This window comes from Pelmatolapia mariae, linkage group LG9, assembly GCF_036321145.2.
Source record: "Pelmatolapia mariae isolate MD_Pm_ZW linkage group LG9, Pm_UMD_F_2, whole genome shotgun sequence".
NCBI lineage: Eukaryota > Metazoa > Chordata > Actinopteri > Cichliformes > Cichlidae > Pelmatolapia > Pelmatolapia mariae.
Window position 1 is genome coordinate 17,699,227 of NC_086235.1, and position 22,200 is coordinate 17,721,426.

The window sequence follows — 22,200 nt, forward strand, 5'->3', positions numbered from 1 at the left end:
TTGTCTTGTTCTTTCTGCTGCTGTTTTCCTTCTAGGACCAATAAAGCTATTTTTTAAATCTGATTTTATCCATCTTGTATACCGTGATCTGTACTAAACAGACGCAGTAAGTGAGACTCTCATTTCAAGAGACACAAAATTGCAAAGAGAATGAAGTTAAATACAAAGTAAACAAGTTAAATTTGCCATACTCCAGTGTAGAGTTGTAAATCTTTGTCTTCATGTTTGCTGGCAGTAGACTCGCTGCACGAAATGCGAGGCCAAGTAACACAAATTTCAAAGTCATAAAAGTGCTGCAAAGAGATGATAGCAGTCTGCCGGAGCAAACCTATAGGTGCCGTGAATCAATATATCTGATGTGCCCTCGCTTGTCTTCTTGCCTGGAAGGAAGGATAGAGAGACGGAGAGACGGAGGGGAGGGGGCGCTTTTGGCAATGAGGGGGGTTCTCTAATGGAGTCTTTCAGTTTGCTGTGGCTGGAAATGAAAGGAGGTTGAAGCCTGGCCAATTATTCTGCCTGAGAAGAGTAGGAGACTGAAAGAGGAGGGAGAGGAAAGAGATGGCGTGTGGCGCCGTTGCCCTGTTAGAGGATGGGTAGATGGATGGATGGATAGATGGGATAGAAGGATTGATGGAAAACAAAAACAGATGCATGCAAGTATAGAGGGACTTCCAGAATGAGGGATTGATTCAGAATAGCCCACAGCCATTGGCCCCGCTCCCAGAAATTTCCCCCAGTGCAAAAGGTTAACTGTCAGTCCCCCGCTAGGTATAAATAGAAGTCTGCCCTCCAGAAAGGCGTGTTCAGAGAGGGGGTAGACAGAGGAGGGGAGGGAGGGCAGTTCCTTATGATCCCAGTGACACACAGCAGAGGGGGGTAGTTTCAGGGTTTTTTGGTGGGTTGCAGAGGGTCTTACAGAGAAGAGGAAGGAGAGGGAAGATGCAGCCAAAGACAGTACAAAGGAGGGGACAAAAGAGTGTCCTCATCTATTCAACATGACCGTGACAGCAGACACAACAAACGCCATCATCAGCACCCCAGAAAGCTTCATTCCAATTAAGCTGCAGCTGCATTTGACAACCAAATAAAATCTGCGGGCTAGTGTCTTACTGGAGCTGCAGAGATGTGTAATTAGGCAAGTGTCTAGTAATCAGTTTAATTATGAATGATGGTATCAGGTTCATATCACCACAGGGGAAGCTACAGTGTCTGTTATTTTCAACCAGATAGCATCCATATGTCACATCATAGCAGTCACAAAGTCCCTCCAGCCCCACATGTGAGTAACACAATAAAATAAATCACAAAGACGTCTTTGTCAAGTGTTTTTATTTTTCACTTAAATCCAAAGTAGCAAAAATGATACACAGCTGAATTATCAGACGCACGCACACACACGGAAACTCTAAAACATTGAGACAAAAGGTGCTTCACCACCTCAAAACATAAAGCTTCCTCTTCAGTTTTAGCACACCTGAATGTACGCAGATTTGACCTGAAGTGATCTGCCACAAAAAAGGATTTAAAAAAATAAATCAGGTTTCCTTCAGTAATGCTACTAAATGAGATTTTTTTAAAACAACAGTTTGACACAATATATTTTTTTATGCTGTCTCTCTGGTGAGAGTCATTGGTATTGACTCTGAAGGCATGTAATCTCTGACAAAAGCATTGTTGTTTACAAAAAAAAAAAAAACATGAGAAAGAGAGGATATTATTGCTGTTTTGAATGATCCACACTGCATATACTTTAAAGTTACAAATATTTTTTTTTTAGCCTTTGTCAGAAATAATAAATAAGGAAGAATAATCGGCTCATGTATGGTCTGATTGCACTTAATCCTCTAGACCCCCAAACACTAACATACTGTAGGTCTAGTATGGTAATAATACCTGTCTGATTACACAAGCAAGCCATTATACACACAAGCAGTAATGTCATTATGTTTTTTTACAAGGATACAACTAAACTGTAATAGTGACAAAAGCACTACATTCTATAATACACAGGCAATCACAGATTGCAAATCTTACGTAATAACGTCCCGTCCTCTCCCATTTTAACTGGTGTCTGTTCCCAAACTATCATCTCTAGTTTGAGGATGCTGTTGAAGTCGAAAACATGTACGATCCCACAGTAAAGTGTTTTTCCAAATGGGAATGTAAGGTCCATTCTATAAAAATGCACTGGAAAGGGTGTTTTTAAACTGCTAGTATACCCGGTACATTCTTTCAAAGCATGCTTCACCTCTATGGTTCATCTCAACTCCCAGTCCCGACTAATGCTTACTTTAAAACAGTCCTCTCTGTCGTTTTACAGCAAAGACAAGCTTGATAACTGATTAAAAATAATACTATTCACTGGCAAAAACAACTAATTTCCATTCTAAAAAAAAAATGAAGCAGCTTGAATTTTGTGCTTCAGTGATCTTCACTGTTGGTGAATATATAAGTTTAAATTGGTAGTCAACTCTTGGCGCCTTCTTTAATCATGTATTATAATCAAGTGTTAATAAATCAGAAAAATGATTTGCTTTCCTGCTGGGAATAAGATGAGAAAGCAGTTTCCCCAAATATTTCCCAAGACATTGAACTAGTCCTTCGAAAAATGTGAAACACCGTTCATTACCATACATACATTTAGTTTGGGGGCGGCGGCCACTGGATGCTTGGAAAATAAATACTTCAATTTGGTTTCATTGGGATTCTACATTGAAGAAAAAAAAAAAAAAAAAAAAAAAAGGATCTCTTTGTGCGAGCGAGCAGGCATCATTTTGCCCACTAGAGCAACACTTCCCTTTTATGATCATACAAAAATGAAAAAAAGAAAGAAAAGAAAACATCATAGCACCCCCATCATTTCTTTTCTGCCATTTCCAGGATACAATCACGCCCAGGAGCACGCGTCCACTTCATGAAATTAAACCAGTCTCCTGTTCACTTCAAACGAGGACACACACACACACAAAAGGCAAGGGCTGTCCACCTGTGTAGTGTGAAGGAAGCCTTAATGCTAATGGAGCACAACAGAGGCGGGAAGGGGCTGTTTGGCTGCAAAGAGATGCAGAGGACATGGCACGTTTGATGAGGGGCTTTTCTGACCTGCACTTTTGTCATCTGAGCAAAAGATGAGGTCGTGACAAAGAGTCTCTTTCCTCACATCATTCTTCTCGTTCCTCACAGAACGTATCCATTTTTTCTCGGATGCCCTTCACCCGGTCATCCACCAATCAGTCCATGTGGGGTTTCTCAACACCACCCTGGAGAAGAAAAACAAGACCTATGTTAGTTATATATCAATCAATTTGTAATGCAGCTACAGGACAATACTTGTATTTGCTCACAGTATAAAGGTAGCATGTTAGAATCAGTTCCCTTTTTCTTTCTGCCTAATGGCAACCTAATATTTTGCAGAATCGGGGGAAGAAAGTACTTCCTTCTCAACATCAGCTTGTTTTGTTACACGCTTAATCACCTTATTTGCTCATGAGCTCCTAAAATAGTTACATTTATCAGACATTCAGCATAAAATCACAGCTAACGTGAAATGAAGGGTGTTTTTTCCATGGTTAATCCAACTAAACAGACTCTATCACTGTCATTTCCAGAAAATAAAACAAAAAAAGGTCTCGTGTGCCTCCTGATTCTTCTCATAAATGACCCACTGAAGCGAGTGAGCGAAAAAACACAGAACAAAACCACGAGTTCAAACTTGTGCCAACATTCCTCAGGCCTCATCACGAAAACAAAAACAACAAGTAGCAAATGACCCTCTGGTCAGCCGAGTCCAGACTGGCTCTGTGTCTCACCACGACTGTGAAAAACAACAGCTCTTAATCTGCTTTCACGCTTTCAGTGAGTCAAACTGAGGCAGTGACGGGGACTGGTACTTTACAGACAGAATGAGGTGAGGCTTCTGGGCAGAAGCTTAATGAAGACATCAAAGCTGACTTGCTGGGATAATTATGAAGGAAGGGGGGCGTCCAATGCTCTTTGCACAATTTGAAACCATTTGACAATGTTATCTGCTGCCGCGCCTCAGCAGAATAATTGCAAATAAAGCATGTGTGGCGCACGGGAAGCTTTTGAAGTCAGCTCTTTAGACACAGAGCAGGGGCTGATAACGATAAACGCGGAGGGATATTTTGCGCAAATGCGACATACCGAAAACTTTTCAAACCATCGACACAGAATCGCCACTTTATTCTCCAACTTTCAACACAGCCAATTAGAAAAACCTTTTGGATCAAGAGAGTCATGTGACTGGTTTCCACTGAAACTTGAAGTTTGGTAGCTCTTTAAAGGAACAGTTCATTTTAAAAGTGTCAGCATCCAACCTCATCACTGCTTACACTGTATGCTGTTTTACACATGAAAGACAATAAAACTCCAAATATGCAAATGCTCCTTTTTAAAAAAAAAATACAACCCTTAATTCTGAAATCTGCTAAATTTAGTAAATAAGCGAGAAAACCTAGCTATCTGACTCCAGAATATATACAATGGACTCTACAGACTTAGCTATAGCCCCTAAATATGATGATCACAGGACAGTAAACGGTGGTTTCTTGCAGTGAGTATTGGCTTGTTTCAACTGGTAATATTCCAATAAAGCCAGGTAAGTGTTACCTCATGTCTGAGCTGACATGAAATCAGCACTTTACACAAACATCAATATATCAGTCTGAACCTTCAGTTAAATGATGACAGTGTGATCAAGACTTGCAGACTTTACCATGGCTAGTTGGCGTCCTATGTTACCCACAGTAACACCGCCGGAGAAGAATATGCACGGGAGCCAGGAGCGTACATACAGGAAGTCTGGAGATGTGTACCTTAAGAGAAAAAGAGAAAAGAAGTCACACTTTAGAAAAAAATAAAAGTTAAGAAAGCCATCCCAAGCACAAGTATGAGTTGCAGTTATTACCAATAATTACCTCCCCTCACCCCTTACCTCCTGTTTCTATTTTGTAAAATCAGGATGATCTGCAGCTGTGTTTTGCCCTCTCTGCTGTACATTTTTAGTTATTATTGTATTGGCTAACACTTTACTGACTTCACTCCATATCCTCATACCAAAGCTGGGTTTACTTTCACAGCTGGATAACCAACACCCACACCAAACACTGTAATTTTAGTTGTGGGTGTAATAAGGAATAAAAGAATAGTGATGACAAATCACTGCATCAGTTTTGTTTCCTCAGAAAAAGATACTCAAGAATGTTTTTGTTCCACCTTTAAAGGCTTTCCTTGAACACCCTGTTGTTGCTGATAGAGAACTTACTGGTAGACTCCATTGTAGACCAGCAGCTGTGTGATCACAGTAGCTAAAAAGGCAGTGGTGATGCCCAGTCCGAAGCCGCTCCTGGACCGGTCGAATGTCCACCACAGACCCAGGGACAAGGCCGCTAGCGTTAAGGAGAGCTGCACGTTGTTGTCGAAGTCTAGTTTCTGTGTTCCGGGAAGTTAAGGACAAAAATCAAACAGCACGAGGATAACATATGATTATTTCTTACGCAAATATTTGGCCACCATCAAGTTGCACCACCTCTTTTTGCAAAAGGATAAAGCAGATTACTGAGCTGATGCAGACAGCAGCCAAACTTGAGTTAATTACTGCTGTACTTTTCCACTCTACTGTAACAAACAAAGTATCACAAAGTAGCAAAAGTGCATTTGAGAGGTGTACAGGACATGGTGAAAGGATACAACACTGGCGTGGTTGATACCGACGAACACAGCGATACACCTCATGACGCTCGCCCACTCCCTCTTGAACTTGTGCGGCTCTCCCAAGTGGCTGTCGAGACAGGGATACAGCAGGCCGATAACAGCTGCAAAAAAAACAAAAAAAGGGAACAAACAGTCTTGAATTGTGCCAGATAAGCAGAACTTCTGTGAAATAAAAATAGGGCAAACTGTGTCATGGAGACAGACTGCTGAAGGTGCATTTCCACAGTTAGCGACACACCTGCTGTACATGCACTTCAAAAACCCGCATGAGGAATATGCATAAACATTAGCTTTAATTTTAAAGTTGTCTTTTACTTTTTAAGTTTGTGACTTTTTAATCTAACTCCCTACATACTGTCATTAAAAGTCCAAGAATTTGTGAAGGAAACTATGTAACCACACTATTAGAGTGTAAAAAGTGGACACAGTGGATATCTTACAAGAAGAAGTGGAGGAGTTACAGGAATTAGTACCTGGATCACGAGAAAATGAATACGAAACCATTTTGACATTCGATTCGTCACTTAAAAAAACAAAACTGCTCACAGAAAGCACCAGATGCTCTTTAATACCAGCCTCTTAAGTCAGAGGATTTACTTTACCCCTCTAGCTTTTGTTAGTATATTTTTCACCTTTTATCTGAGAAAATACCTAATATACTCCTCAATACAATACTCCTCATTGACAATCTTTAGCTGCAATCCTACTAGATGAGGCTGAATCAATTGTCCTGGTGAACTGATAGTTGACAGAAATTGGATCTGTGGCAGTTGCTTGTTGTGGAAACTGAAATATCATCTGTTTCTTGGACTATTTATCAAGCATAAGATGACATTTAATGACATCACCTTCAGGTGTGGGAAAGTAAAGAACAGTTTTCTTCATCTGTTGCATGACACTGGGGATTTAAAACGGGAAGCCTGGTGCAAAGCCATAAGCCTACATTTCTTATTTCTCAGATTGTTTCTGTCCTGCAGCATGCAATGACGAGAGGAGGGGGAGGAGCCCAGCATTTACGCGCTTCTTTCTTTCCCTCACTTCCCTGTTTCTGGCCTTAAATGTACCTCCCCTCTCAGCTCACCCGTTATGACACCATCCAATGAGCTCGCAGCTCGCCTCGTGTCCGGCTGCTGCGACCAATCAGAGCGCAAGAAAAAGCAACATCCGTTCCAAGCCATTTTTTTTTCTTTTTGATAACAGCCAGGCTTAATGATGCCATCAAAACTGAGTCATAATTAATATGAAACAAAAACAAAACTGAATGGTGATTCACTGTCATCTGATCATACAAATGCTCCTGACAGTGGTGATGAGAAAAGGGGTGTGCTTCTGCTGTATACGGTTTCAATTTCTGCTGCTTATTATGGCAAAATCCAGCTCACAAAGGGGGAGTTCCTGACAATAAGAGCCCATTTTATATACACAAGCGGTAAAACACACCACATATTATTTAAAATGTCATTTTCTCTTTATAAGGGAAGGCTGTTGTGCTCTAACTCCTCCCCTCTCTGCATTCCTTTGTCCCCAAATTAGCCGCAAACTACTGATCACCCGGGTAAAACTACCTTGCAGGGTCGTTTATAAAGCACCAAGTAAGCTTTATAAAATCAGCCTTTTATTCACTCACCGGCTCCTGTACCGCAGCAAGGTGGGATCCACCATGCAGACGAAAACAAAGTTGTCATCACCTCCTCGGGGAAGAGGGTAACATTTCTTTGTATCTGGAGCAAGTTGAGCACCAGGGCCAGGAACACTCCGACCGTGAAGAGGACGACACCCCGGCGGATCAGGTTGGCCGTCCGGACGTCCTGCAGGGAGATGTAGGCACTGCTGAGCACCGATGTGATGATTGACATCATCTCTTCAGCTCTGGATGCCAACCAGTTTGCGCCAGATGATGGGTGCTTAGTTTCGGTCTTTGATGAAGTGGAGCAGCTCCAACAATGCTCCTCCAGCCTGGGCATTTGGCACTTTAAAGCTAAAGATGGAAACGCGACAGTCAACACACGAGTTCCATTGTTTTCACGTTGAAAGAAAAAATCGAAGAAAATGTTTTAAAATTGTTCCGGCTGCTTACCTTGATCTCCAGACGTCTTCAGAGTCAGCTCCAAGCAGAATCCTCTTCTCCTGTTCATTCGCGCCTCGGCAAGCAGATTTAAGCCAGGATCCCCCCTCCTCGTTTTCCTGCTCTTTTACAACAAGAGAACTGCAGTCACGTTGTTTGTTCACATCATCGTCAGCAAACACACGCAGAGCGAGAGAGAGAAAACACACAGGGATCCTCCATTCCACCGCACAGACCTCATACCACGGACGAGAGCTTCCTCTGCAGAAAACAATCACAGCTGTGTCGGGTGAGAATCGGCAGCCAATCAGAGCGCGGCGGCTGATATGACGTGACGCCACCCCACCGCCCACTTCGTTCGGGACAGACGCACAAACAGGGAGGCTGGAGAGCAGAAGTGAAAGTGGAAACGCCAAACAGCGGCTCTTTAAAAAAAAGCCTTTATTCTCTCTATGATAGTTTACAAGAAAGTATAAAAGAAATCTACGAGACAGAGGAGGCGGTTAAAACATATGGAATAAAAGTAGTAACTATGACTAAACTACCACAGTACCACAGCTGTAGCTTTAGCTTTATATTCAACTAGAATATTACTCATTTTTTTAAAGGTAAATGTGCGTTTACCAGGCAGATCTCACGCTCCACCCCTTTTAGGTGTTGAATTATTCACTGATATTCTCTAAACAAAAGCTGCTTTTCTTCGTCTGTAACTAAACTCACAGCAGTCCTCTGCACCCTTATATATGAAGCCTTTGGGAAATGGGGTCAGTGGCACAGTTCGTTTGTTTAAAAAAACCAACAAAAAACAAAACGGTAAACTTTGGGTCACTTTAGAGGAGGTGTGGTTTGGAAGGAGGCTCGGGAAGGCGTGTAGTGCCAGCGCACGTCTGTTAGAGATAACGTGTATTCTGAAAGGTTCAATACCCCGATCACATGTAGACTTTTGGGGCTCGTTCGACAACAACGCGAAAACGTGTTTTGCAAGAATCTGCGTTATCCAGTCGGTCGTGAGTAGATCAGTACAATAACAATCATCCTCCTGCTGGATACGTGCAGCAGGGCACATGCAACTACCGGAGCACATTTTGCTTCTGAGCCCGAGGAAAACCTCACCTCGCATGTGGATGAAAATCTACTCCCGTGCAAGCTTTCTCACTTCTTGTGTTTCCAAAAAAGATAAATCAAACGTTTTCAGTTCTTTTCACAAAAAGCCTGAGTCACATTTACTTAATAATATCAGCTTCTGGCACTTAGAAAGCAATACCATGGATGAATCATTTCTTTATGCAAATAAGACTTGGAAAAAGTGAGTTGATGCCTCATGACCTGGAGCGAATGTGGTAAACAAAAACAGAGACCGTATCAGTGTGACAGCATTTCATTTCAATTAGGTTTAATTAAATGTCTTTTTGGGGGGTGTAATTAACAGTGCTCTTGGTATTTTGGGGGGTATTATATTAATCGTGTGTGTGTGTTTTTGGCACATTTGTGGTGTTCAAATGTAGAGAGTTCGGCACTAAATCAGGGTGCAATGTTGGTTTTCACCCAATGTTCAGCTTCAAAGCTTCCACCCAGCTGCCGAATTTATCTCTTCTTAGTTATGGCTGATTTGATGTGCAGTGTGGAGAAAAACAATGTACGATTTATCAGGAGTATTTGTGGAAATAACTGTATTTATAATAACAATAATATTAATAATGGACATGGTAACACTGTGGGCACACCAAGGACTTTTTAGTTTTGCTAGTGATTTTGGCTCTAGGGTTTGGTTGCCTCACCACTTCGGCTGCATGACAATGAAATTTGGTGAAGACAATCAGAGTCTTCAGGGGTCAAATCATAATGAGTCTGTTGATTCTCTGACTTTTGTTCTAGCACCACAAACAGATTAAAGGCAGCAGTTATCCTGTTAAATATGTATAAACATCTACTTGTTGGATTCACACTATTTTTAGTAGTTAGGTTATTGGTCCCCCAGAATCTCAGTATTATTACTCATTTAAATACACCGCCCAGTGAAAAAAACAAAAGGCACCGCTTGGATTTAACTAACCAGAATTTATGCAGGGATCAATATGATTCAGCTGGCTGTTTAACCCTAACTGAAGCAGTGAGAAGCTTCTCGTTAAGAACTGTCCAGGTTTTAACTGTATTGTTAAAACCTGGAAGGTTATTGATGAACCGGCACCTTTGAGGAAGAAATGGTATTGGATAAAAAAGGGATTGGGGTGTGTAGCTGTACAGCTGTGCAGCCTTAAGAAATCCACTGACACTAATTGGAGAAATTGGTCTGATTAGTCCAGACTCTACCCTGTTCCAAAGTTATGGGGACATTAGGGTAAGAAGAGAGGCGGATTCAGTGATGCACCTACCTTAAAGCCTGAGTAGTCAGTGTTATGATCTGGGGTTGCTTCAGTTGGTCATTTCTAGGTTCAGCAACAAAAATGAGGTCAGCTGACTACCTGACAATGCTGAATGACCAGGTTTTCCCATCAATGGATTTTATTCTTCCCTGATATCAGAGTTCACTGGGCTCAAACTGAAAGAGTGGTTCAGGGGGAATGAGACATCATTTTCATTCATGGATTGGCCACCACAGAGTCCAGACCTTTACCCCACAGAATCTCTGGGATGTGCTGGAGAAGACTTTACCCAACAGTCTGATTCTGCTTACCAAAATAACACCAGGTCGAATACATGCCTTCATTAAAAGCTAAAGGTAGTCCAATGAAATTATAGAGTGCCTGACTTTTTGTTGTCTAAGCAGTGTACTTTAGAACATCGTGGATGGAAAACCTCAGTGATTCACTTTGAGCAAGCACTTGGAAACTCCTTTAACCAGAGGAATCCTGTTGACTCCTGCACGGTCTGAGAAAAAAGAACATATAAAATATTTTCCACCTTCCTTTTTTTTTCATTTAAAGAACATTTAGAAATTGTGATCTACAGTCATGTATTTGTGTCATTGCACCGAGATTATTGTAATACCCTATTTACTGGCTCATCTCTTCTCTTTTACACCTCCAAGCAATACAAAATGCTCCAGCGAGCAAGCTCACACTACTCCTATTTTATTCTCTTTACATTGGTCCCGGTTCATTTTGAATCACGTTTTTAAAATTCTCACACTTGAAGCACTAAACAGACATGCTCCAGACTATATTATATATCAGCTTCTTGTTAAATGCGCAGCTGTTCGCTATCTTCTCTCACAAGCTCAAAATCTATCAGTTTTCCCTCATACTGAAGACCATAGGAGAACAGAGCCTCTTAGTCTGTGCATCAAGGCAATGAAACAATTTAATACTTCACCCCTTGTTTAAAGAAAACAGTTGAAAACCTTTCTGCTTCATCACGCCTTCTGTTGAGATTCTTGTGGTATTTATATTTTTATCGATTTCTGCTAGATATTTATTGCTTTGCACAGATAAAAAGCGCTATATAAATACATTTTGGTTACTTTTTTAAAATTCTATTTTAGCATGGTTCTCTATTGATATTAATTGTTGTATAGTAATTGTGACTTTTTTGTGAAAAGCACTTTGTAAATAAAGTTTATTTTTCTTTAAATTTATAGTGAGATAACAAACAGCACAGCCTAGACGGCAGAATGTGTTGTGAGCAAAAGAGAAGAAAGGAGAGGTCTGCATTGTGTCACAGCTTGAGCCTGTAGCTCATATATAACTAAAGGATGGCTCAGGGTCACATGTTCCAGCTCTAAATAAAAGCATCATCAAAAAGAGGTTTTGAGACGAATCTTAAAGTAGTTGGGTGCTTCTCTTCTGAACCCAACTGGGAGTAGGGTCAAATATGCTCCCATTTTACTCTTGCAAACATAATCAAGAAAAACAAGGAAACTACACTCTAAAGTGCTATATTGGCATCATACAGTTCTATGAGGTCTTTAAAGAATGACTGAGTTTGATGATTTGAGGTTTGATGATTAAGGGCTTTGAAGGATTTAAAAGTCTATCTGGGTTTTGCAGGGAGCAAATAACGAGGCGATCTTTGTTTGTAGTCCTTTACAGTACTTGCAGTGTTTTGGATTTTAATGAACCTCGTACACCAGATTTCCATTACTTCTTTTAGTGTTATAATTAATTGTAAACTAGATGGATTTCTGCAAATATATAGACATTCACGTGCCCATCAGGATAAATTATAATAACTCTGATGGTTCCCCTGCAGCAGCAAGTACAACCTCCTAAATGATGAGTATGATTGTACGGCACATAAAGTGATGGCAAATGTAGTGGAGAAATTTCTTACTCTGTGCCGTCACCATGTTATTGCACAATTTAAAAAATAAATCAGGCTTTTCATTCGATCTAGAACAGCCTGAGAATGAGTCTTTAAATAATACTATTAACTATGTATTATTAGATGTTAAAGTCCAGACTGCACATTCAAAGTGATTGGCTTTAAAAACGCCTTCACTGAGTAGAATGAGAAAAAAAAAATTCTAAAATGGGTCTGATAACTGAATGGGTAAATATATATGTCACAGCTGCACTTTCTGAGAGTTGTTTATATTATAAAGCCATGCGTGAAAGTAAATTGAGGGTTAAAAAGTTTGTCTCCCTGGTTTTATTTCTGAGTATTTAGAGCAATGTCGATACATGCAGTAGGCTTGGACAAATACTGCATGTCATGATAAGAAGAAGTGTCAAAGAAGAACTCTTTTCACCGCTTTCTTAAAAGACACTTAGACATCATTTCACAGATCCTCACTCATTCCTCTCCATAAACACACTTTTGCTGTCCTAGAATGACATTCAAAGACTTTTCACTTTCCTGCTGTCCATAGATAATGTCATCAGTCATATTTACTACACCCTAAATTCAGTGCTCCATGTGGTTAATGCAGATAAATCGCCCGAGCCTCACAGTTTCATAAAAGGGTGGGGGTGGGGAGGTCAAAAAGAGAAGGGTGCACCTACGGGGAGCTCCCCAAGGCCCCAAACTAACACCAGCCCAGTAATCCAACAATAGTATTCTTCTCTGCCTCAGGACAAAAGGTTGTCTCAGGGAAGGAGTATGTGTATATTCCCCAAATGAATAAGTTTCTTTCTGTGTAATTCTTAGCTATCCAGGTGCCTGAGGATAAAAGCCTACAGCAGTGAGTGTGTGGGGGTGTGAGTGTGTAAATCAGTGCCTTTGCCTGAGCGTGCATGTGTTACATATGTGTTAATCTAGTAGAAATAAAACGTGTAGTGTCAGATACGTGCGACCTGAGATGACTGTGACACAAGGAAGCACATTACATTTCTTAATGAAGACAGGAAGCTAATTTTTTTCAGTGAGTAATAGAGAGATGCTGTGGGATTTTAGATAGCGCTTCATGCTTCCTCTGACAGTAACATGTGCATTAATTTGAAGCCTGGAATCACGAGTCCTATGTTAGCTAATGCAGGGCCATAACAACCGTGAAAATGACTCGGCATATAGCAAATAGCTCCTAGCAACCAACAGTGTTGGCGCTGGTGTAGAGGAGGTCTCCGCCACGTCAGAAGATAAAGCAGGATGCCACGACACTTCAAATGAATAGCAGATCAAGCGTGTCATAGATTATGCCGTTAGACTGGGAGGGATTTTATTATAGCTAAAGGAGAGGGTTGCTGGAACAGCTGGCAAATTGATCTATCAAACTCAAGCTTGACAATTTTTTACCCCAATCCTGTGTGAAATTATGAAAGGAAACATCATAATCCACCCTCTCAGATAGCGGATTAAGACGGAAACAGTTTCAGCTTCATCCTATTTACCCCGTTTGCTCAGGTGTCAAAAATCATTGCGTTTCCCAAGTTCTCAGGTACACATTTGGGTAAGCGCCAAAGCGCTTTTAAGTTATTAATAAATCAATAGTAATAATAATAATAATGATAAGTCAACTGTGGCATCCATCCATTTTTACTGGAAGATTAATCCGCAGTTTCTTTAATATTTCTCCAACTCTGCCTTCTTTTTTTTCTCCCCTAACACTGCTTCAGTGTTGTCAATACTCTTCTGGATACCCTTCACCTTCTCAGTGGTGAACCCTTTCTCTGTGCCACGGAAGATGAAAGGGGATTCTGGGTTATAGACTGTATAAACCAGCTTAAAAGGTTGCCATAAAGGCCCTGACTCTACAGCCCGAGGGCGTGGCACCAGGATTCTAACTCGCCCCTTTGTTCTTTAGTGCTCAGCTCTGAAATTGTTTCAGAGCAGCTCATAGCCAGATCCTACACACTTTCCGCTACACTGTGCTTATTTTCTGAGAGTATTCATGGCAAAACAGAAAGAATATGTTGGGCTTATACACAAATCCTGATTCAGAACTGCTGTCTGAAAAAAAAAAGCGACCCCTGCTATTGAGAGTGTTTTTATTTCTGAGATGGTGACTCACATGTAATGGTTGTTTAAAGGAGTAGTTTGATATTCAGAGGAAGACGCTCATTCGCTTTTCTTGTCAAGAGTAAAAAAAGGAAGATGGTTGCCACCCTCATGTCTGTATGATTCAGTGACATGAACAATGAGTCCTACAGCTAAACAAAATACCAACACAGAGCCCTGATGGAGTCAGTCTGGAACACTGAGGTTAAATTCCCAAAAGCTTTGACTTTCTCCAAAATGTCTGGAACAACCTACCTGCAAAGTACCCTGAAACCTGTGCTCAACTCTACGGAAGAAAGAAGGGGCTGCTTAAAAGGAGAATATTGATTCTTTTGGCTTGTTTTTGCTGTTTATTGCAAGGAAAATGCATTAAAACAATGTTTGCAATGCATTATATAACCTTCCCTGTTTGTTTGTTTGTTTGTTTGCTGAGCTACACTTATCATTTCTGATCTTCTCAGTGCTAAGCTTATTTCTGCCTTTGACCCTCTAATAGCTTTTCCACTTGAAAGCAGATGCTTCAGGTTCTTATCTTTCTTTTAAGGAAATTGCACAACAGTGGTAAGTACTCCATCTACAGGGGGGATGGTGGTTGTATTTTCAATTGCTTTATGAGTTTTCTGCAGTCTGCTAAACAGTTCACAACCACAGTGTTGAATCAATGGCTGTCTGATAGGAACTGAACAATATGAGCTTTTAAAAAGATATTGTTTTGTTGCAGAGCTGGTGCATTGGACTGCACAGGTGCTGCCCCAACCCTACCGGGCCCACAGCTGTATATGTGGCGCATTTACACAAAAGCTCCATTCAAGCCAGCTTACACTACAAGTGTCACAAACAGCACAGTTCCAGCAGCCAATGAGCACCCTAATTACTCCCGGCTGTCTAATCAGATGTCATTCTAGACCAATCATAGCCGCTGCCTCAGTTGGCTGTTTTGTATGAGGGAGAAAGAGTGATACATGAGTAGTAGTAGTAGTGTGAATTTTCTCGAACTACAAATCCTCTGGTTTCTTCATAGACAGTGAATAGGAGGACGACTCAGCATTAGAGCTGCTGTTAGAGGAATACGTGTGACTTACAACTGATAAATCTGGTTGTCCTCCTTAGACAAGATGGGATTTTCTGCACCTGCTGTATGCATAGCAGAGATAAAGCTTCATTGTCAAAAACATGTTTATGTTTCCAGGCAGGTCTTTTACTTTTTTCAGGTCTTTTACAGTAAGTTCTTCCTTTTTCATGTTTGTTATGAGATCTCTGTTCCACAATTCATACATGATTTTCATTTAGGTTTTGTGAATTAAATCTAACACATTATCCCTTTCTGTAGACCACAACAATTATCACTATCATAGTGAGTATTCACTCTGGTATTGGGACACAAATATCTATGTACCATACTTGTCTATAATAAAACTCACTGACCTGTGGAATCACTTCTAATCACTAAAGAGAGAATCTTATTCATAACCTGCTTCCAAAAGAATCTCCTATTAGTGCCATTAAATTCAAATACATTCAAATACTGATGTTTCATATACTTAACTTTACTATCTGGATGTGCAGACCACAAATGTGATGCTATCATCAATATGGACCAAATGTTTCTGGCACTTTGTTGAACTTATGTCATAAAGAATTCGGGCAGTTCTGAAGGAACAGAAGAGCCAACCCAATACTAGCAAAGTGCACTTAGAAGTGGCAACTATTTATTGTAAAACTTTAACATTGTTGAACTATCCCCTGATGTTTCTTCACCTTAGCTTTTGTAAATAAACAAAGGACTGTAATTTGGAGTGGTTTTTTCCATGGGTAAGCTACTTTTCAAATTCAGCCTGGCTACCTGCTTTCCATTCTGCTTTGTGCTAAGCTAATCCAAAAACCTTTGGCAGAACTTTCACATTTAAAGGTCTGTGTTTTACTGAGTGTGGGTATAATTATTTTATACGGTGCCTTTCTTACAGGGCACCTGTTAAAGACTTACTTTCAATCATGCAACGTTTACCTGAAGCAACCTCCCCTTGAGTTGTTTGTGGCTAAAGCTTAATGTTTAACGCGCTGTAGTGGGCTCATATCAGGGGAAGTACTGAACACTGTGCCAAAGAACATTAGTGTGGGAAAAAAAGGACAGCCAAAGTTAAAAAGTAAACTCAACTTGTTTACTGTTCTCAGATGATTTCCACATGTCCCTGTTTACAGGAAAACCAACGTCATTTTACTATCATGAGTTACGTTTGTACAAATGAGCAATACTATGTTAAAGTTTTCATGAAAATATAACACGTTTTAACTCGAACTCAAAATGTAACCAAATAAACTTGTCTAAGTCGTAAAAAAGCTGCAAGATAGTTAAACAAACAGCGATATTTTTTGCATTAGCATGTTTTTAAATCAACATAAATAAAATGTTGAGAGGGAAAGAAGAAAACATAGCTCAAACAGGGGCTCCTGATGTTTCATAGTTCAAAACCTTGATGTCACTGTGTGATTACACTACTCACGTCACTCACTCATGTGATTGTGAAAGTCATGGGATATGCCAGAGATGTGAACAGTATGTCTCATACAGTCCTAAAAATGTCCTTGTTGGCATGGCCTGCACTTGTCAGAGCTGAGTCCTTTATTCCTCGTGAGCATTTGCTTTTCTTTCATTTGAAATGGTTTCCTTGGCCTTGAATCCCAGCGCTGCTTTTCATTTTTACACAGATTTTTTTAGGATGTCACACAAAGCCCTAAAAATATTTGCCAATAAAATCAGATGTGGTGAAAAATAGTCTTTTACATGAACACGAGCAGTTTTGTGTCATGGCAAATTGTTGGTTTGCTTGTAATTTGATGAGCAATTTGATCGTTGGATCATTGTTTAAATTATGCAAATGCATCACTCAGCCAATGAATAGATGAAAGATGATCAAAGATGTTTTAATATGATTCTTTTTATGGAGGATAATGGCAGTTCAGCCAAATCACACTTGACTGCAGCATCATGATGACTGCCTTAAAATACTGCTAAGGTTGATTTTATGTAGGGATCCATTTCTGTAATTTATGGCACGCTCTACCTATCAAGTGGAACACCTTTACTAATTATGTTATGACTTTTCAGCTTTCTTATCATTATGTGTGAGGGGTTATTGTACATTGCGTCTTTGATAAAGGCAGCAGTTATTGCTGGGTGTAATACAATACAGGGACAGGAAGCCCGTGTGACTGATCTATTGTCTCTGATAACTTGTGATACTGTTAAGAGCATGAATGACTTTATCTGTAAGATAACATAAAAAAACAAGACTTGATCAGGAAAGTATGTTCAAACACTGCAGGTTATTACAAGCTGTGTTTGAAGGAATATACAGTATGTAGTAGTGCAGTGTCCTCCTAGTGGTAGTTTAAGGCTTTCTCTTCAGTTTTTGCACATTAATAACCAGCAGATGGCGCCCACATGACAGTGAGTGGAAGTATAAATAGATTTACCCCCAGTTTCTTTCTTATGTAGAGTAAGAAAAAAGTGGGGAGACCACATAACCAAGCTTCAGGCTGAAAGATCCAATCTTTACACCTGCGTCTGACTGAACCAGAATGATTGTATCGATAAAGTGCATCACCTACTTAGCATTTCAGTTAGATGGCTCACTGGAGAATTAAATCAGGAGCTTTCTTCTTATTGTTTCTGCAATACTTGCATGACTATGTTGCTATAGCACCCAGACAAAAGCACATGTCCTTCATCTTTAGTTTGTCTGACACATTTATGAAAAAAAACAAACAAACAACTCTGACAGTACTGAAAAGGAAAATGCATGACGTGACTTTGTCAAAATTCAAAAGCCTCTGATACACTTGCTAATTACATATTTGTGTGCTTTCTGCAGCTGTGAACAAATGGGGGGATTTTGATGCACGACTGCCACTTTGGAATTGCTGTTGTCAAAAACTTGCTTATTTTCAGGTGTAAACAGAGGCAGGCATTATAAATCCTGAGCGAGCTTTCCCTTGGCTCGTTTTACAGATTCCAGCAGGGTCCACTGAGGTGACAGACATATTTGTCGATAACAGGTCTTCTGGTGGCCGGAGGGGTCAAAGAAAAGTGACTCTCCAGCGGTGAATCCAGAGTGTCTATTACCTGTGAATGAACTTCACTTTACAGGGATAACATATTTTAAATGCACACTCAGTCTGCTGCTGCTGATAGTCTGAGTTTTTTCATGACAAACAGTTTTAATTGTTACAAAACTTTCTGTCATGCATAGTCGTGGCCAAACATTTTGGCAGTGGCACAAAGCTTGTGTTTCATGCACTTTCATCACTGTGTCATTATTTATTTCACAAAAACTAAGCCAAAATGGAAAAGTAGACCCTATAATTTAGTAGCTTGGAGAACCGCTTTTAGCAGCAATAGCCTGAAGTAATGTTTTTCTGTATGACTTCATCAGTCTCTCCATTGTTGTGGAGAAATTCTGGGCCCGCTCTTTATTACAGCATTGCTTCCTTTCATTGAGGTTTGTCTAAAAATCATTAACGCACAGCCCTCTTAAGATCACACCACAACATTTTTATCAGGTTGAGTTCTGGACTTTGAGTCATTGCAAGATCTTTAATCTTTTTCAGTCATTCTGTTGTGGATTTGCTGTGGTGTTTGGGATCGCTGTGCTGTTTGACCCAATTTCAGCCAAGCTTTAGATGTCAGACAGATGTCCTCACATTTGACTCTGAATACTTTGGCATACAGAGGAGTTCATAGTCGGCATAGTGACTAAAAGATGCCCGGGTGCTCTAGCTGCAAAGCAAGCTGAAATGATCACCCCTCGACCACTGTGCAGTTGATATGAGGTCTTTGGTTTTCTCCAAATGTGATGCTGTGCATTATGGCCAAACATCACCACTATGGTCTCAGATAAAAAGTAAAATATTATATTTTGCTGTTGCTGAGGCTGCATGTAAATAAACGTTAAACCTGTTGAGGACCAGATGATTTTATTTTGTTATGTCCTGATATATACAACCTTATCACTGTATTACTGTATATTGTTTTATAATATTTACTCTCTTTCTATTAAAAGCAAGATAGTCCCCCTTTGCTGTTAGATGAGCACGTTCATTGTTTTCTACTTAGAGTGTCATTATCATCCCTTTAAAAGTAATTGTTCCTCATAGAACTATTACACTTGGCCGTTTACAGGGCAATTTAAATCATGAAACAAGCAAAATGCTAATGGGATTTGGCTATCCGGTAATTGCAGGCAATTACTACAAAAGTTCTCTTGTTATTTAATTGCAGATAATGAAATCACGAGATAGTGAAATACGGATGATAATTTCAGTGAATATTCATATCAGAAACCCTACTTTGGCTGTCAAGTGGACGAGCTTGACGTCACTACAGTTTTAGTAGAAAAACCTTTCATCTCAGCCTGAACATATCAGTTTAATAATATTTTTTTAATGTGTATTTTCTACATATCCATCAGCCACTTACGCTTGCAGCACATTTAGATCATCATACATTCAAATCTGCAAGTGAAAAACTGAAAGGATCACATTTTTCTTTATGTTCTGCTAATAAGTCAGTTCAACCGCACTGACATACTGCAGTGAGACTCTAAAAGGAGCACAATGTTCATCTTTGCCTGAGTACTTGTGTCTCTCTTGGCTGGTAAAAGCCCCTAAGGTGGCACTGAATCCAGAAAGTCAAACAGATACTTTAAGATCCTCTCCAAGCAAATATACCAGCCTGTGTGTGTGTGTGTGCGTGTGTGTGTGTGTGTGTGTGTGCGTGCGTGTGCACAGTCTGTCGTTATCATCCTGAGCAAACAGAAGGAAAAAAGCTAAACTGAGACATGTTATCCATGTCACGTACCAGAACACAAATTATCAAAGTCCTTGAGACAGAACAAAGTTTGAGGAAATGAATGATAGTACTTTAATAGATTAAAGAGGAATAAAGATGATTTTGCTCTTTAATCAACTTAGAGGTTATTAACAGATCGAGGAGATTACTTGTGTTAAGAACAGTCATTGGAAAATTGAAAATTATGTCTTGTGGGGACTCTCATTCTCTGCTAATTAAAAGTGGAGCCTTTTAGCCTAGGGTTTGAAATAATACGTTACAATTTGCTGGAATAATTCTTTTCATATGTCAATTGTCTTGACTAAAAGCGGGCCGAGGCATTGTTCTGAAAGGTGAGTGCGCATCAGTGCCAAGGAAGTCAGCTCCAACAAGAATCAGCAGTTTAATGAGCATTTTTATTGGAACCTGCAGTTATACGTTTTTCACAGACTATCCAATTATATTATTGTGCGACCAGATCAGTTCATTCAGTCAGTTTATTATTTGGAAATCAAGTTAATTGCTGCCCTACTGAAATTCATATTACACCTTAGGCAAATATACACCTTTTAATTGATTTGGCAACGTTAGCCATTATGTATGAATTCCAGACTAAGGCAGATTTTTAGTGGCTGTTCATACACATTTTGGAAAATGTATACAGTCCTGTGAGAAACAAAGTATACCTTTGCTGCTTCTATGAAAGGTAAGGAGCAACCAGGTGCTGCTAATCAAATGCACTTGATTAATTGATCATCAAGCATCTCTAAAAGCAGACGTTTTGGAAATATGCTTGTCTGGAACATTCAAGTGTTTGTTAACATAATGCCAAGCAATGATTGTAAAGAAGCAGCCGTTGCTGCTCATTAGTCTGGGAAGGGTTATGGGGTCATTTCCAAACAGTCTATCATCAGTCTATCAAAAAGTCTATCATCCTATAGTCAGAACGATTATTCAGAAGTGGGAAACAATCAACATTCAACATTTATTATCTTGCCAGGAGTGGACATATCAGCAAATTCATCCCAAGGTCAGTGAACTTGAAACAACCCAAGCGCTGTAGGCTTCAGTTAGCATGTTAAATATTAAAGTTCATGATAGTAAAATTAGGGAAAGATTGAACAAGTTTGACTTGTTTGAAGGGTTGCCAGGAGAAAGCCTTTTTTTCTCTTACAAGAACATAGCTGCATAGCTTAGGTTTGCAGTGCCATCTGAAAAACCACAAGAATTCTGGAATAATGTCCTTTGAACAGATGAAACTTGAGCTGCTTGGTCATAATGCACAGCACCATATTTGGTGAAAACCAACCATGTCATTTCAGCACATATCACAGCACATAGCAAAACCTCATACCAGCTGCACAGTATCCTGGCACCTTGCAGTCATTAAGTTAACCGTGTACCCCTCTGTATACCAAAGCCATCTAGAGTCAAATGTGGAACCATGTGGATCACCTGGGTCATGCAATAGGATAATGACTCCAAACACAGCTGCAAATCTACCACAGAATGGCTGAAAATAAAAAGAAACAAGGTGTTGCAATGGAACAGTCAAAGTCTAGACTTCAACTCTGACGAATGCAGTGGCGGGACCTTATGAGAGTTGTGGGTAACAATCTAGCTATTTAATAGCCACACCTCATATGAACGCACATAAAATGTAAAGAGTTTTGCTTCGTTACTGCAGGTAAGGAACAACAGCAGCCACGTCCTTGGAGAGAAAAGCAAAGATTTAATATACTGTGCTATAAAATTATATGTTCCCGCTCCATTTAAATATTTCAGTAAGGCATGATGGTGAACAAGCACAAGAGGGCCCTAAAGCTTCAACATCTGAAGGCTATATTAAAGCCCCTATACATTCATAGTCACAGCACATGTGTTTTCACTTAATTAGTTCTCTTTTCATCTCCGTATGCATGTGTACAGCTCTTTCGCATTCCTGCTTCTTGCAGCAGTTACAGATAACATTTTACAGGGTTGTCTGTGTCTTTAATTCATATTTTTTGACATCAAATAATCCCCAGCACAGCAGAGGTATAGCCTTTAACTGTACTTGGCGTTGGTGGAACAGAAAGAACATGAAAACCTTCCAGTTATTCTGACTTAGTATTCACACTTGTCCAACTGTTTGCCTAGTCACATAACTTAGCTACTTTAATTTGATGCTTTGAATTGGTTCAAGGACAACTGAAATCCAATA

The 22,200-nt window shown here is 40.0% G+C and overlaps 1 protein-coding gene across 1 annotated transcript; it reads right to left on the reverse strand.

Annotated features, from left to right (window-relative positions):
* Positions 1–1,314: 1,314 nt before the first annotated feature.
* insig1 (insulin induced gene 1) lies at positions 1,315–7,981 on the reverse strand. The gene is made up of 6 exons (XM_063484256.1): positions 7,811–7,981; positions 7,361–7,711; positions 5,710–5,834; positions 5,285–5,451; positions 4,736–4,835; positions 1,315–3,260 (listed from the first exon to the last, which is right to left on the reverse strand). The coding sequence occupies exons 1-6, from the start codon at positions 7,866–7,868 to the stop codon at positions 3,231–3,233; spliced, it is 831 nt and encodes a 276-aa protein (XP_063340326.1). The 5' UTR covers positions 7,869–7,981; the 3' UTR covers positions 1,315–3,230.
* Positions 7,982–22,200: the final 14,219 nt, after the last annotated feature.

Bases quoted from the DNA above. Each gene is read 5' to 3' on its own strand.
- insig1 (XM_063484256.1), bottom strand. From the start codon at position 7,868: ATGAACAGGAGAAGAGGATTCTGCTTGGAGCTGACTCTGAAGACGTCT. The intron at 5,835-7,360 runs GTGAGTGAATAA...TTTTTTTTGCAG, and splicing joins TTGCTGCGGTACAGGAGCCG to CTGTTATCGGCCTGCTGTAT. The intron at 3,261-4,735 runs GTAAAGTCTGCA...TTTCTTCTCCAG, and splicing joins TAGGACGCCAACTAGCCATG to GGTGGTGTTGAGAAACCCCA.